We start from the raw sequence: 13156 nt of genomic DNA, 5'->3' as shown, positions 1-13156 counted from the left end.
AACTGTGCTTGAGGGATAAATTCATCTGCAACTTCCTTTCTCTTCTGATTTTCCTCCACCATCTTCTGTGTTTAGCAGCAACATGAATCAGGTAGGAAAGAAAGGGAATTTTCAGGCCACAGGAGCTGAAAAAACATTCACAAACTTGCTTTTCTGGGCCAGGACTTGGATTTGTAGTGGTTTTGTCACTAACTCTTCTGCCTCTCAGATCCTGATAAACAGACATAAAGTGTGTCACTCAATAGACTCATCTGACTCAAGGACCTTGTTGATCAAAGCTGCCACTTGAGAGTCAGAGAGGAAATGCTCCAGCTGAAAAGGCTGAAGCCCAGAGCTGAGGTTTTTTAAGGCAACCTTGGTTACTGTTTGTACATCCTGACTTGGGAGTGTGGCAAAAGCAGTGAACAGCTGAAAAGCCAGCCAGGATGTATATACTCTCACTCAGTAACAAAGTGCTGTAGATTTTCCATTTGCCTGTCTTCCTCTTCGTAAAATATCTCAGATTTACCAAATTCAGTGCTCCCAAATTCTGCAGGATGACTGGAAGCGGAGGGAAGGACCTGAGAAAGGTGACAGCTTCTTGAAATACATGTTAGATGAGGCAGGACATCTGAGTTTGAATTTGACAATTCTTTTAACTTCATTTTTTGAAATTCTGTGAATACTAAAAGTACTCAAGCAACTGCAGGGTTTAAGTTAACAATGCTTATGGTGCAAATTATGGGAACTTAGAAAAGATACTCATAAAGCAATTCTGCCTAGAAAAGGTCAGAGCAGCCTGGCAGCAACTGTTTGTGTACCTGCAACAAAAGGCAAAGTACTTTTCCCATGTGGGACTCAAGGAGTCTTAAAAAAGTATCTGATGAAAACAAAAAGAAAAAAGATGGATAAATATCTGCCACCACACTGATAGGTCACCGCACTTTCTCCAAGGGAAGATTTGCAGATCGCTCTGTTCAGAATATTATAGATCATTTGGGGAGGGAGGTCTCACACATATAGACTGGTGATGTGGAAAAAACATCCTAAAGGCTTCTTTCTAGCTTGCATGGCCAGGTAGCACTGGGCAGATGTAAGCTGAAACAGATACTGCTGCTAGGTTGAGAATGCTGCACTTGACATGTGCATTCAAATGCTTGTCTAAGGAAGACATAAGCAGAACTTCTGGCTGTACCAGCATGGCTAAACAGTTGCATAGAGTTTGGAAAAGCTGCATGTGACCACATTGGCTTCTTTATCAATGTGAAAGCTATTTGACATAAACACACATTACACCTTTCTAAGCCACATGCCATTTCATTAGCTAGGCTCAGAAAAAATACCAGTGTAGAGTTATCTTAATCTCTTGTAAAATTAGCTACTGTGCTGTCTGCAGTAGGGACCACAAGCTGAGTTCCAAATCTGTCCAAGAGTATTTTCTGCTTTGCAGATGGCAGTACTGTGGAGTCATTTTCTTGGCACAAAACATGTTGTGTATTTTGAATATAATTTCAGCATGCAAATGTATCCAGTAAAAAATTACCAATATACATTTTCTGAGGCTGACCTATTCTCCTTTAAAGTGACTTGACATCTTTCTGAGACAGAAAAAAAAAAGGATATTTTACACTGGTATTTTGTTCCATTCAAAAGGCTAATGCCCTGATATTTTTCATAACTTTAGTCATATTTTACTCTGTTATATAAAGTAGCCCACTCAGGAAGCTCAAATCTGTTCCTCTATGAAACACCATCACATGAAAATACCCTCCTTTCTTGTGGTTTCAAATATATTTTTTGGCTGTGATGCTAGGTTTTGTTGTTGCTGGTTCTAATTAACAAGATTTAATTGATTAAAAGACAGAATTCTGTGTCATATTTCAGGGAAATGACAGGCACACAAATTGCACAGATTTTCTCAAGGTATTTGGAAGAAGTATAGCTGTCTCCAATATTGAGATAGGAAACTGTGACTAGTTTTTTATTCTGAAATGTTCCGTATGACAGTACTGACAACCTACCAAAATTCTCTCGTTAGTATTTTCTACTATTCTACAGCTCTCAAGTTTATCTTTGCCACCCCAAAGTGTAGGACTTCACAGGTTAAAAATACAGACACCAAAAGACTGACTTTTTGAATGAAAGTATATGTCTTCAAGAATTGTACAGAAGGCTTCTAGCTAATTTTTCACAGTAGTATATCCTTGGCATTTTTTATTAATAATTTATAAATCATTACCAAGTGTTGTGCCAGTATTTGCTGACAAGAAGCAAAGTCTATACAAAATATAAAAATAAATAGTTTCTGAAAATAAAAAAAAATGGAGACCAAAAATACATTTTTAGAAATCCATTTAATACTTGAAATATTCTTGTTCATTTGCAAAACAGGTAACATGAGTGTCTGCTGTCTTGAATAGCACAGGGAACATTCACAGGCTCTGAAGACTGAACCAGTATATTACCTTTTACAGAAGTTTAAACATCAACTGACCAATCAACCATGTCTGGAATATATAAAGCTGGAGAAGTAGCTAAGGAAAACAGAACAGAGTATGGATAGGAAGGGGAAGCTGTGTGGCATGGAAATGTGCCTATTGCCACGAATTCAGACTACTGTGCAAGCCACACCCTGGCAGGGGAGCCCCCGAGGAAGTGGCGCAAAGACCAAGCAATGACATTTGTCACACTAGCCTGACCAAAGTGAAGCCCATCCTGACAGCACAAATGATGGAACGCCTGGAAGAAAAGCTTTCTGGAATAAGGCAATGTTGGTAGATATGGCACGTAAGCTGTTGTCATTCGTATGGTGAGGAGACGACAGGTACTTTCCTTCCCTCAGCACCTCATTATGTTTCTTGAAATGGAGTTTCTTCACACGTAGAAAACCTACAAGCAGAAAATGAAATTAAGCTGGCCAACTTCGTTTTAGGTTTATTGAATAAACTATACAGAAAACGGCTTGGCTTTGGCAACTGGAACAGAGTATACCACATGCTACTAGACATGCAATATGCAATCTATTCAATGGTTGTCATTCTTATACTCCTCCACAAAAGAGGAAACCTCTTAAAATATTGATTGCAGCTTTTATAAAGTGGGGGTATAGAAAACCTTGGTGTTGAATACATGCCTACAAAAGTTTTTTTTTATGCAGAAACCTCCACTTGTCACGAACAAGGTCAATCACACACAGAAGAAAATAAAAGTACTTGGAGGTTTGGATCTGTTAGGTAGCTCAGTCCTTTAACTTCTTATGTGACCTTCAGACTTTTTTTCCATGCAGCCTGCTCTCTAGCTTTTTATCCTAGTAGTAGTGAGGGAGATGGAGAGAGAGAAATGAACACTCTCTTCTGTTGCTAAATGAGGGTCATAGTAACCTCAAAACTGGATCCAGTCTCAGGTCATTTACTATAGTATCTTCTCTCTCAAAGAGTAGCCCATAGCAGGTATTTCAAAAGAAGGCATAGGAAGCCTTTACAACAATAAAATGCAAAACTTTGGTCTAATGAATGTATTTTTGCTAATCCCTAATTAGCTTCACGTGCAAAGCAGGACTTTGGAGATAGGTATCTTACAAAACTCCTTTTCATTAGAGAATTAAAATTCTACCACTGTTCTTTTGAATAACCCCATTTTGTAAATATACAAGCTGTATTTGCTGAAAAGGATCATCCAGTGGTGGACTCACTGATGCAACTGGACATGTCATACAAAAGACACTCATATTTCCTATACTATCATTTCTCTCTGTAATCAAGCTGCTAGGTGCTGCTGGCAGAAGAACTTGAAAGTGCCTCTGTTTCCAAGGTGCTAGGCAGTTGTTACCTTTGAATTGTAATTTGCATTTAAAAGATGTTAACTTCTGCTTCTACAGTACCATGTGAAGTCACCAGCTTTCTGAAAAAACAGAGTACAGCTACACCCATAGCTGCCTCCCTGATCATTTGGATTTCAACTCTCCACCTTCCCAATCCCCTACAAGGCTCTTTCTCTCCCTTCTCGTGAAGGCAAGTGGAATGTGAGAGCTCAATTAATTACTCACTCAGGTTTTGCATTCCATACATTAGTTGAACTAATCCAGATACTAGCTAACATTTTCTCCACTGATACCACACTGAAAATGAAAGGTTTCAACACTAAGCACACAAAATCCTATTTATTCTAACCCATTCCTGTGCTAATGGCAGTTAAATTAGCAAATGGGAATTATTCTGTCAGTATCAGGCACTATAGCTGTCATTACCTCATTTAGAGGTGTACCATATGCATTATAAGGATGTCCCCATCCACTTCTGAGAGTCCTGCATCCTAGTTAACTAAGCAGTAGCCTTTTGCTTCCCAGAGGTTTGGTCCTGAAGTAACTGTGTACAAGGAAAGAGGATTCTCGTTCACACGGCTTCCAGCACCCAACTGTGGATCCAGGCTGCAGTGCAACTATGTATGTTCTGCCACTCCCTAAGCACCACCCCACATCCAGAGTCCATGCAGCTGAAAGCAAGGGTGAACCATACTCACTTTCCAAGCAAGAGAGCATGTTAGGGAGACTGAATGAAGAATTCACTGCAGATTACACGCTACCTACCCACCCTCAAAAATCACAAACATTCTTCCTTTTCCATGTCTTCCATCCTTTTTTTCAGAGATCCTTAGTGAATCTCTGCAAAGAATAGAGATAGGTTGAATGAAACACTACATGAACTGAACTTCATTCATAATGTTTAGCATTGGACTCAAACCCAGCTCTAAAATCTGCACTTCTGCCACCTCCCCTCCAGAAGCTTGGGATACTGGCATAAAAGCTCAGGCCTCAGATTTGGAGAGGAATCTCATTCAAGTTGTTCAGCTTAAAAGAGTTCATGGGGAGGACTGGGCTCAGAGTTTGGTCAGGTCCACTGATAATATGAAGTGTCTCAGTCCTCCGATTTACTTCTTATTAGCACATCATGCAATATAATGTCTTACTCAGCACAGGGAGGTGTCACCTTCTGAAACTGCATGCAGTAAACTGCATTCAATTAAATAACAGCAAACATGCAGACTTGTAATCCAGACCATTGCAGTGTGACAAACAGTGCATGCAACATTATTCTAATTCAAACCAGTGCATAACTACTCACAACACAGCAGTGAAATCACATTATACTAGAACAGATCTAATAATAAGCATACAAACATATTATTACATGAACTGCAAGCACTGCATGTGTTGCAAAAGAATTTTACCTGATTTTGTTTGTTTGTCTGTTTACACACAGCCTGAGGGCATAAAGGGCCTGGACACAAGCTTAAGAGTGGCCCCTTTCTGTGACGATGATGGTAGGTTTCAGATGAACTTAGGACCACTTGCCACCTGATGTTAGCTCAGTAGTCTTGCCTTCCAGTCCTCCTGTTCCTCCACTATGTTGAAAATGAAATGCTTCTGTTTGTCTTCCTGCCCAAGAAAGTCATCTTGACTTCACATGTGTTACAAGAATTATCACTGGATAATTAATGATGCAACATGTAGATTCAGCTGGCTTTTATTTATCATTATACATAACTGCTTACCCTTGTGTGCACATCCATTTATTTGCTTAAGAACTCACATGACATTATCCTCATTATAGAAAAGAATTAATACAATACAACTGATTAATACTACTTTAGTTCTCCTATTTCTCCTGTAGTAAAAGAATCTTGAGACCTCAAATGTGTAGTGATAAAGGGAAAAATCTGTTATAAATCATACATAGCTGTTAACTCAGATCCAAAATTAGGACAACACTTTTTGTCAGGCACCACCAAAGTTGCTAAGATCCAATGAAAAGTATGAGAAGTGAAAGTGCTTGCTCATTGCTTTCACACTGGGATAAATGTATTGCTTCAGGTTTTAACATTTTTATTAAAAAAAAAAAAAAACAAACAACAAACCCACAAAAAACCAAAACCAACAACCAACCAAAACTCAACAACCAAACCCAACCAACCACACAATCCCCCTGGAAACAAACAAACAAACAAAATCACAGGCCAGGTACAGCCATATTAGATGGTACAGACTGATTTTTCACATGACTACGTCAAGAAAAGAGCACTGACCAAACTGTATAGACTGGGGCTTCAATCTGGTTCCTGGAGTTTAAGTCACAGTTTTGTCAGACTAATCCATCCAGAACACTGGAACAGGCTGCCCAGGGAGGTTGTGGAGTCTCCTTCTCTGGAGACATTCAAAACCCACCTGGACACGTTCCTGTGTAACCTTATCTAGGTGTTCCTGCTCCGGCAGGGGGATTGGACTAGATGATCTTTTGAGGTCCCTTCCAATCTCTAACATACTGTGATATTGTGATACTGTGATACACACTGGTGTATATGTGTGTATACACATATACACATATGTGTGTGTATATGTGTATGTGTTTAGGTGTATAAAGCATATGCATACTAGTGTATATGCTTTCCTAATGTATTAATCCTAACAGCTGTGATTTTCAAAGTCATTCAAAATACTTGGACAACCTTTTCCCAGTAACTTTTTTAAAATGGGTGTCTAATTCACGAGATAACTGGAAATTTGAGCCTAATTTTTAAGTCATTTCTAAATGTTGACCCAGCAATGTAAGTGCTCTTTACAAGCAGTAATTCATTTAATCAGGGAGTTGTCTGTTACAGTGATAATGGCTTCTCCAAAATAATGCCCCTCCCATGACTGAGCCATGATTGATTTTCTTTTAGGAACTGGTGCTTTTCATCTTTGGGGTTTTTTTTTCTTCCTCTGTGCTAGCAGAGACATAAAGTGACATATGCGATAAGCAGAAAACATACAAAAGGGAAAAGGAAATTAGGATTCCTAATTGCTGACTTCCTATGTTTGAGGTCTGTAACATGGAGGAAAAGCAAGGGTAAAAAAGCAAGAGGGACAGGGATGTGATGCAGTACTAGAAAGGAAGTGGTTTGTACATGTCAAGCAGAATGCATGCTTATTAGGAAGAGATATATTCAGGCTTCCGCACTAAATCAGGTAACTTGGCTCATCTTTTCCATTCTTTAATCACGCTTCATAAATACTGCATAATACAAGAAGTCATAATGGCACAAGCCAGATCACTTTCTTCTGACTGGTTTTGCAAGGTCTTGGAAAAAGTAATAGAATAAACAGGTGTGACACATGCAGTAGGACCAATTTCTAAAGTTATGGGCCAGGAAAGGACCAGAGCTGCCTTACATCTGTTTCTCCAGTTACAGTAAAGAGCACAGAGAAGTGTACACAGCCTCATACACAGACAAGCTTCTATGGCAGCTACAGATCTAGGCTCCTCAGCTGGAGTGGTACCAGCTAACATTACTAGAGCTACAGACCCAAGCCTCAGACAGATTCCATCATGAGCTGTCAAGTTACACGGGCAGTTTTCTTACTGGTAGCAGCCTGCAGAGAAATCATCAATGGACATACCTATATATAAATGTATGACACAGGAGATATAAATGTAACATTCAGATGCTTTTATTTTTAATCACATGACTGCATAGATCATTTGGTGCCAGATGTTAGGGAACTGGTGCCTGTAATTTCAGAACATCAGCCTTGTTAATTCAGTATATACCTTGAGGCCCAAGTTATGTTTCTTAATGCACATGAGCAAGTTAATCAGCAAGTGTGAATTTTAATAATTCCTTCATAATATTTTCTTAGTAAAGCATAGGTTTATGTGTGAAATGCTACATCACAAAGCATGTGGGTACTTAAAACATTACATGGGCTTTTCTAGAGCCAGATGCATTAATGAAATTTAGATTAAAATGCTAAATCCTGATTCAAAAGCCACCTAAAAACTCCTACTTTTATAAGAAGTTTTAGATTAGGAACTACACAATCAGAATTATGAGACTTTAATGTTTTATGATAAACAGAAAATTGCAAATGTAAAATAACAACCAAAACAGGAAGATACGGCTTGAAGAAATACCCTGTGCTCTAGATGTGGTCAGAGGAAGATGAGCCAAGAAAATACCCAGCATGTAGTCAAATATGTTATAACTTCAACAGAGAAAGAGACAATTCCAAGTCTGTTTCACAGTAAAAGCCAAGAATAATCTTTATATTGAAAGAACTGTAAGACAAAGATACTTTGTGCAGATCATACTGCTTTAAATCAGCAAATATGCTTAAGTATTAATGGCATATTTGTGCCTTTAAGCTAGATAATAAAAAAGTGCAACACTATTCCAATGAAAATATGTAGTGAAACAGACTGTGCAGAAAAATAAAGCAGAGTTTAGTTCACCTTCAGGTATACAATACCAAAACAGTAACTACCACAAATGTTTCATAAGCCAGTATCATTTAACTTCCAGCAGTAAACACAAATGTACCAGCTCCATTGAAACTACAAGTCTTCTTAGACATGAAATTATTTTAAAAGGTCACTGCTGCAAATACCACAGAAATGTACATGATGAGTTTTACAAAAGTACAGTAGGAAAATGCCTCAATTGCCAGAGGCAATTTTGAAAACCAGAATTTTGTAATTCACCTTTCCCTGTGCTTTTATGCCCCTCATCAATGCAGTACCTTGACAAATTAATGATTAACACTGTGTGAAGACAAGTTCAAAGCTGCTATATGCAAGTGTAACTCAAAGTCAATACATACAGACTGTACAATTGGCCTCCTAGCCTAAAAATTAGTCATTTTTTCTCATTTAACGAAAGAAATATTTAGCTCTCTATGGTATGATAAATGGTTTATGATAGACTATCAGCAACTTTAACATGTCACAAAGAGGTGAAATTCGAGCAATACATCCAGTTGTAACACTTTATATGTGTTCCTTTGGAAAAGATTACTTCATTATTTTGATGCTAGAAGTTGAAAACATGGGGTCCAGTTGCTAGAAGACATCAGTGCTTCCTCTGAAATCAATGAGTTCTGCTTTTCAAGTGAAAATGCCTGCAAAACACTATTTCCTATAGTTCTCAGAAAAATAGTCTAAAAAAAAAAAAATGATTTATGGACACTTCTTAAGACAGTGCTGTACTTATGTTCTGCTCCTAAAAAATACCATGACAGAATTGATATAAGAATTGAAATAAGAACCTAATACAAGCTTATTGTTCCTTACATACAGGCTGGTAAAGACAACATTCTTTCATTTGTCTCTGGTACCATTGTGGTGATACATTTTCACCTAAACCTTTTGTATAGCCACTCTGTAATCTGACCTCATTTTGTAAGAAATTAGCATAAAAACCTATAAACATGTGGCTGCAAAGCAGCTCCCTAGACTAATTTTGACAAATGCACTGTGGATTTTAAGCCTATTCAAATTCTCACTGGCTTAAATGTCATGAAATTGGTACCCAGATAAGAGCATTATTCAGCATAACATACAGGCAAAAATTTTCTAAAGCAGTTCCTGGCACATGAAATGACCTGGCACATGAATTAAATATCCTTAAAGCCCTGTTGGAGCTACATTAATACCAGGCAAGAGATTTACCTGTAAAGGCAAAATTAAAAAGTGGACTTACTGTATCCAAAAATTTACTAGGTGTTTTGCCACCTTCCTGGCCTTTCCAATTTGGAAACACAATTCAGAACTTACTTTAAAAAACATACTTGTGCAGAACCTTACCTTGCAATCTGTGTTCTAGTATTGAAGTCAAGAGATCTCATTGAGCGTAAGACTTCTATACATCCCAAGTACTGTAAGGAAAAAGAAACAGTTGGAAAACTTATTAAAATTATTCTTGAGTTCTGGAATAAAATGCAGCTAACCATTCAAAGGCATTGTACAATTCTTGTTTTTACATTTGATTTATCCTATGTGTTGGGTAGGTTTTTATGATTATACTCTTGCATGTCACAGATTTGTTCCATTAACATTATATTTCATTTAAATCTCAAGTTTTATTCAACATCATTTTAGGTTTAATCTAATCACTGTAACACACCTAGTTCATGATATGTGATGTGCTTTTTAATTTTCCTCTATCTTAATTGTTCCATTTTAGATATAAAACTAATCAAAGTAAAAAATAATATGAAGGAAAAAGGAAGTGTGGTAAAGCAAATTCATATAGCACTGGTTAGCAGGAAAATCTTATTTAAGAAGGAGAGAACTAAGCCTCATTAGAATGAAAAAGGCAAATTATAGTGGGGAAAGCTGAAAAGAGTACTAGCAATACAAGGAGGATTCCTTAATAACCAGTTCAGGGATAGATAGGATTTAATATTTTCATTAATGGCACAAGCATCAAGATATAGGAAAATGTTAACAAAATATACTAATAGCCCATGCTGTGAGATGGCTTCAACAGGGTCATGCATGAGATGAATGGCATGAAGGTTAGCTAATATTAGGAAAAACCAGACCTATTGACCCAGATTTCTGCCTGCATCTCTATGAAAAAGAGGGAGTACCATTAGAAAATATGTTAAAATATAACAGTATCTGTCACAGGACAGAAAAACTCAGGTGAATCTTCTAGACTTGCTTCCAAAAGTGGCCATAATTTGCATATGCTGAATTATATATGCAGCTACAGCTCTTGTCGCATATCTGGATAGTGGCTTTATACAAACCACCCCATGGCAGTATCTTTGCAAGTAGGTTAAGTGTTCCACCACACACCTGACTTTTGAAAGTCAGGGGAACAAAGATGAGTCTTTACATAATAAGCCTTATAATGCTATTTTAGTATTGTGGGTTTATATCAGCTTTCATATCCATTTTTATATCTATTAACAACATAATGCAATCTATTTAGGTTTGAAACTCGTGTAAAAATTCAAGTGAGGCCACCATTTTGTGTCTGTTTGTGAATCTCATTTATTCTGAAAAAGCAATCTTTTAATTAGAGGATTACTACATCAGTAACTATAATACCTAGAATTTCATCAATCCATTTTCTATAGAAACATGTATGCCACAAACTTCTTACAAGCCAAGGGAGTATATAGTTTGCTTTCACATGTCCATTATTATTTAATTTATTGCTATCAAATGTTATGAAGTCATTACAACACTGAATAAAATAAACTAGAATATCAAGTGACTTATATTAATTAATTTGTTCAAACTTGGATTATAACAGCTCAGTTTCGGAGAAGGGTTGTTTCAAGATCCATTTCCTAGATTTTTTTAGAAATTTTCTGCAATATTATGTTTTTTGTAAAGCTTGTAATATTCTCAGAAAATATCTTGTCTATAGAGACCCTGGCACATGGAACATTCAATCTAAGGATCATACTCTCAAACTGTTTAGATCCTCTACCAGTGTAAAATTAAGTAGCCCTTGTATTTTATTAGAAATAGATTCCTTTTTTACATACACTTCAGCCTGACTGCTTAAAACATCCAGAACAACATTTTCATGCTCTGATGCAGGAAGTCAGGCCATTAACTCTATTTTTAAGTATCTCAGAGGGCTATTCGATTTGCTTAGAGATTAAGTTCGTTAAACATCAATTGAGATAATCAGCTAAAGTCAGTTAACTTATACCAATATACAGCAATGAAGGATGTTTTCCTGTACTCTTTTTGTATGATTTTGTTTTCATTTCAGGATGTTTTTATAGATAAATTTTACTAAGTATTTATTTCATATGAGGCACTTCTGTAATTAAATATGCTCTAACTGGTATAACTATTCAAAGGCATCCCTGAGTTTTTGTTATTGAAGTACTTGCTTTTCATTATTTCATCAGCCTGTTCATTTAGACCACTCAGTACTGAAGTACTCTTGGACTGCATTTGTTCCTTCACTTAGCTGTATTTGCCACAAGTCTTTTAAAGTGAAATAATTGTACAAGTTTGAAAATCAGGTCCGACATTTTAGAAGCAAACTCTGGAAGGTAGATTAACAATTACATGCAGGCGTGCAAATAAATACACATACACATGTGGACACAAGTCACCATCAAAATAAACACACAAAATAATTAGACAAATATCCATAACATACTTAGAATGCGTGCATTTAGACTCCTTTGTCTCTTACTACCTGATCTACATTAACAAAAGTAGAGACAAAACCAGACTGAAGGGAGGTCAGATGAAAAAAAATTACCCTGTACTTGGTTTATGTATAGCACAAAGACAGCTCAACACAACATAGTAAGGCTTGCAGTATTCCTGACTGACCAAGGCAAAGATGGCAACTGATTTTCTGGGATAAAAGATGTGAACACTTAATCACCACAGTTTTCAAGTAACGAAATTACTGTAAAAACTGACATTCAAAAGGTCCAAAGGCCAACTACAGGGACATGTAACTCACCTACTGCTATGCTTCAATTACTCCCCAAGACCAACATTGCTGTCTAAAAATATCCATTTGAAGTACATCCTGACAAGGATCCACAGAAAGGAGACATACAACCAAGATAGCAAGTAAATAAATTATTCATTTATTTCAACAAATAAATATCCTGAATTAAAAAAAGCTATCTTTTGCTTTACGCATTTGATGAAACATTTAAAATATAGTTATAAAACAGTCTACTTCTAAAAAAGGTTCTCTTCACCCAGCACTTAATGTTTATTCTAGTCAATCAGATACTGTGCACTGTGATATTTATGAGCTCCCACCAGTATCCTCCCTCTCATTGCTAAGGAAATAAATACACCGAGATGCAGTCCACCTTGAAGTAGGAAGATTTGGAGCTACCAGTTCCAAGCTTTCTCAGATAAGATTCAGCCTTCTATCTACCTTCTGATACTTGAATGAATTTCCAGCTTGTATACCTTCACTGAATGGTACTTCGTCCCAAGGAAAAACATCTTTCATAAGAATGAATACCTTCCCATTCAGAGGTTTTAGAGTCATATCTAGTATTCTGTATGCTAAAGCAACTTGCACACAGATACGTAAATCTAAAAGCAGAGTGCCACATACTCCTGGGACCATACCTCTTTCACTGCATGAAGTTCCAACATCTTTACAATTTTTCTAGGTAAGAGATGGCCATATATATCCTGGGTTTCTGGTTTGTTCATAGGTGAAGATTTTTCTCTATATATGCTAAAGTACTAGAGAAGACACATTTCTCTATGACTCCATTACAAAATTCTTGTTTAACAACTAAAATCTTTTGCAGTACCCCATGTAAGAAAGGGTGTTGAGTTCCCTTAACATTTGTCAGAAACAGACAGTTCAATACGAGCGCTGAATGCATGCATTCATGTGCTTG

The 13156-nt window shown here is 36.9% G+C and overlaps 1 protein-coding gene across 4 annotated transcripts in view; it reads right to left on the bottom strand.

Annotated features, from left to right (window-relative positions):
* LOC133208372 (SHC-transforming protein 3-like) overlaps nucleotides 1-12908 on the bottom strand; it is a 42154-nt gene extending 29246 nt beyond the window's left edge. The window contains exons 1-3 of one of the 4 annotated variants that reach the window (XM_061346220.1): nucleotides 12244-12906; nucleotides 9597-9667; nucleotides 4561-5379 (exon numbers count right to left, since the gene is read on the bottom strand). Coding sequence is in view for 1 of the 4 variants with exons in the window: in XM_061346217.1 (XP_061202201.1) it covers nucleotides 9597-9637 (41 nt within the window). In the remaining 3 variants the exon portion in view is untranslated. Of the gene's footprint in view, nucleotides 1-2218; nucleotides 2523-4560; nucleotides 5872-9596; nucleotides 9668-12243 lie in introns of those variants that run through there. The other 3 variants (XM_061346217.1, XM_061346218.1, XM_061346219.1) reach the window with 3 other exon arrangements.
* Nucleotides 12909-13156: the final 248 nt, after the last annotated feature.

The sequence above is a fragment of the Neopsephotus bourkii genome, unplaced genomic scaffold, assembly GCF_033783945.1.
Source record: "Neopsephotus bourkii isolate Nb327-2 ecotype Australia unplaced genomic scaffold, CSIRO-AGI_Nbou_v1 NB_268, whole genome shotgun sequence".
Taxonomy (NCBI): Eukaryota; Metazoa; Chordata; class Aves; order Psittaciformes; family Psittacidae; genus Neopsephotus; species Neopsephotus bourkii.
The sequence above is the reverse complement of the archived record's forward strand: the minus strand, read 5'-3'. Positions and strand labels throughout refer to the sequence as shown.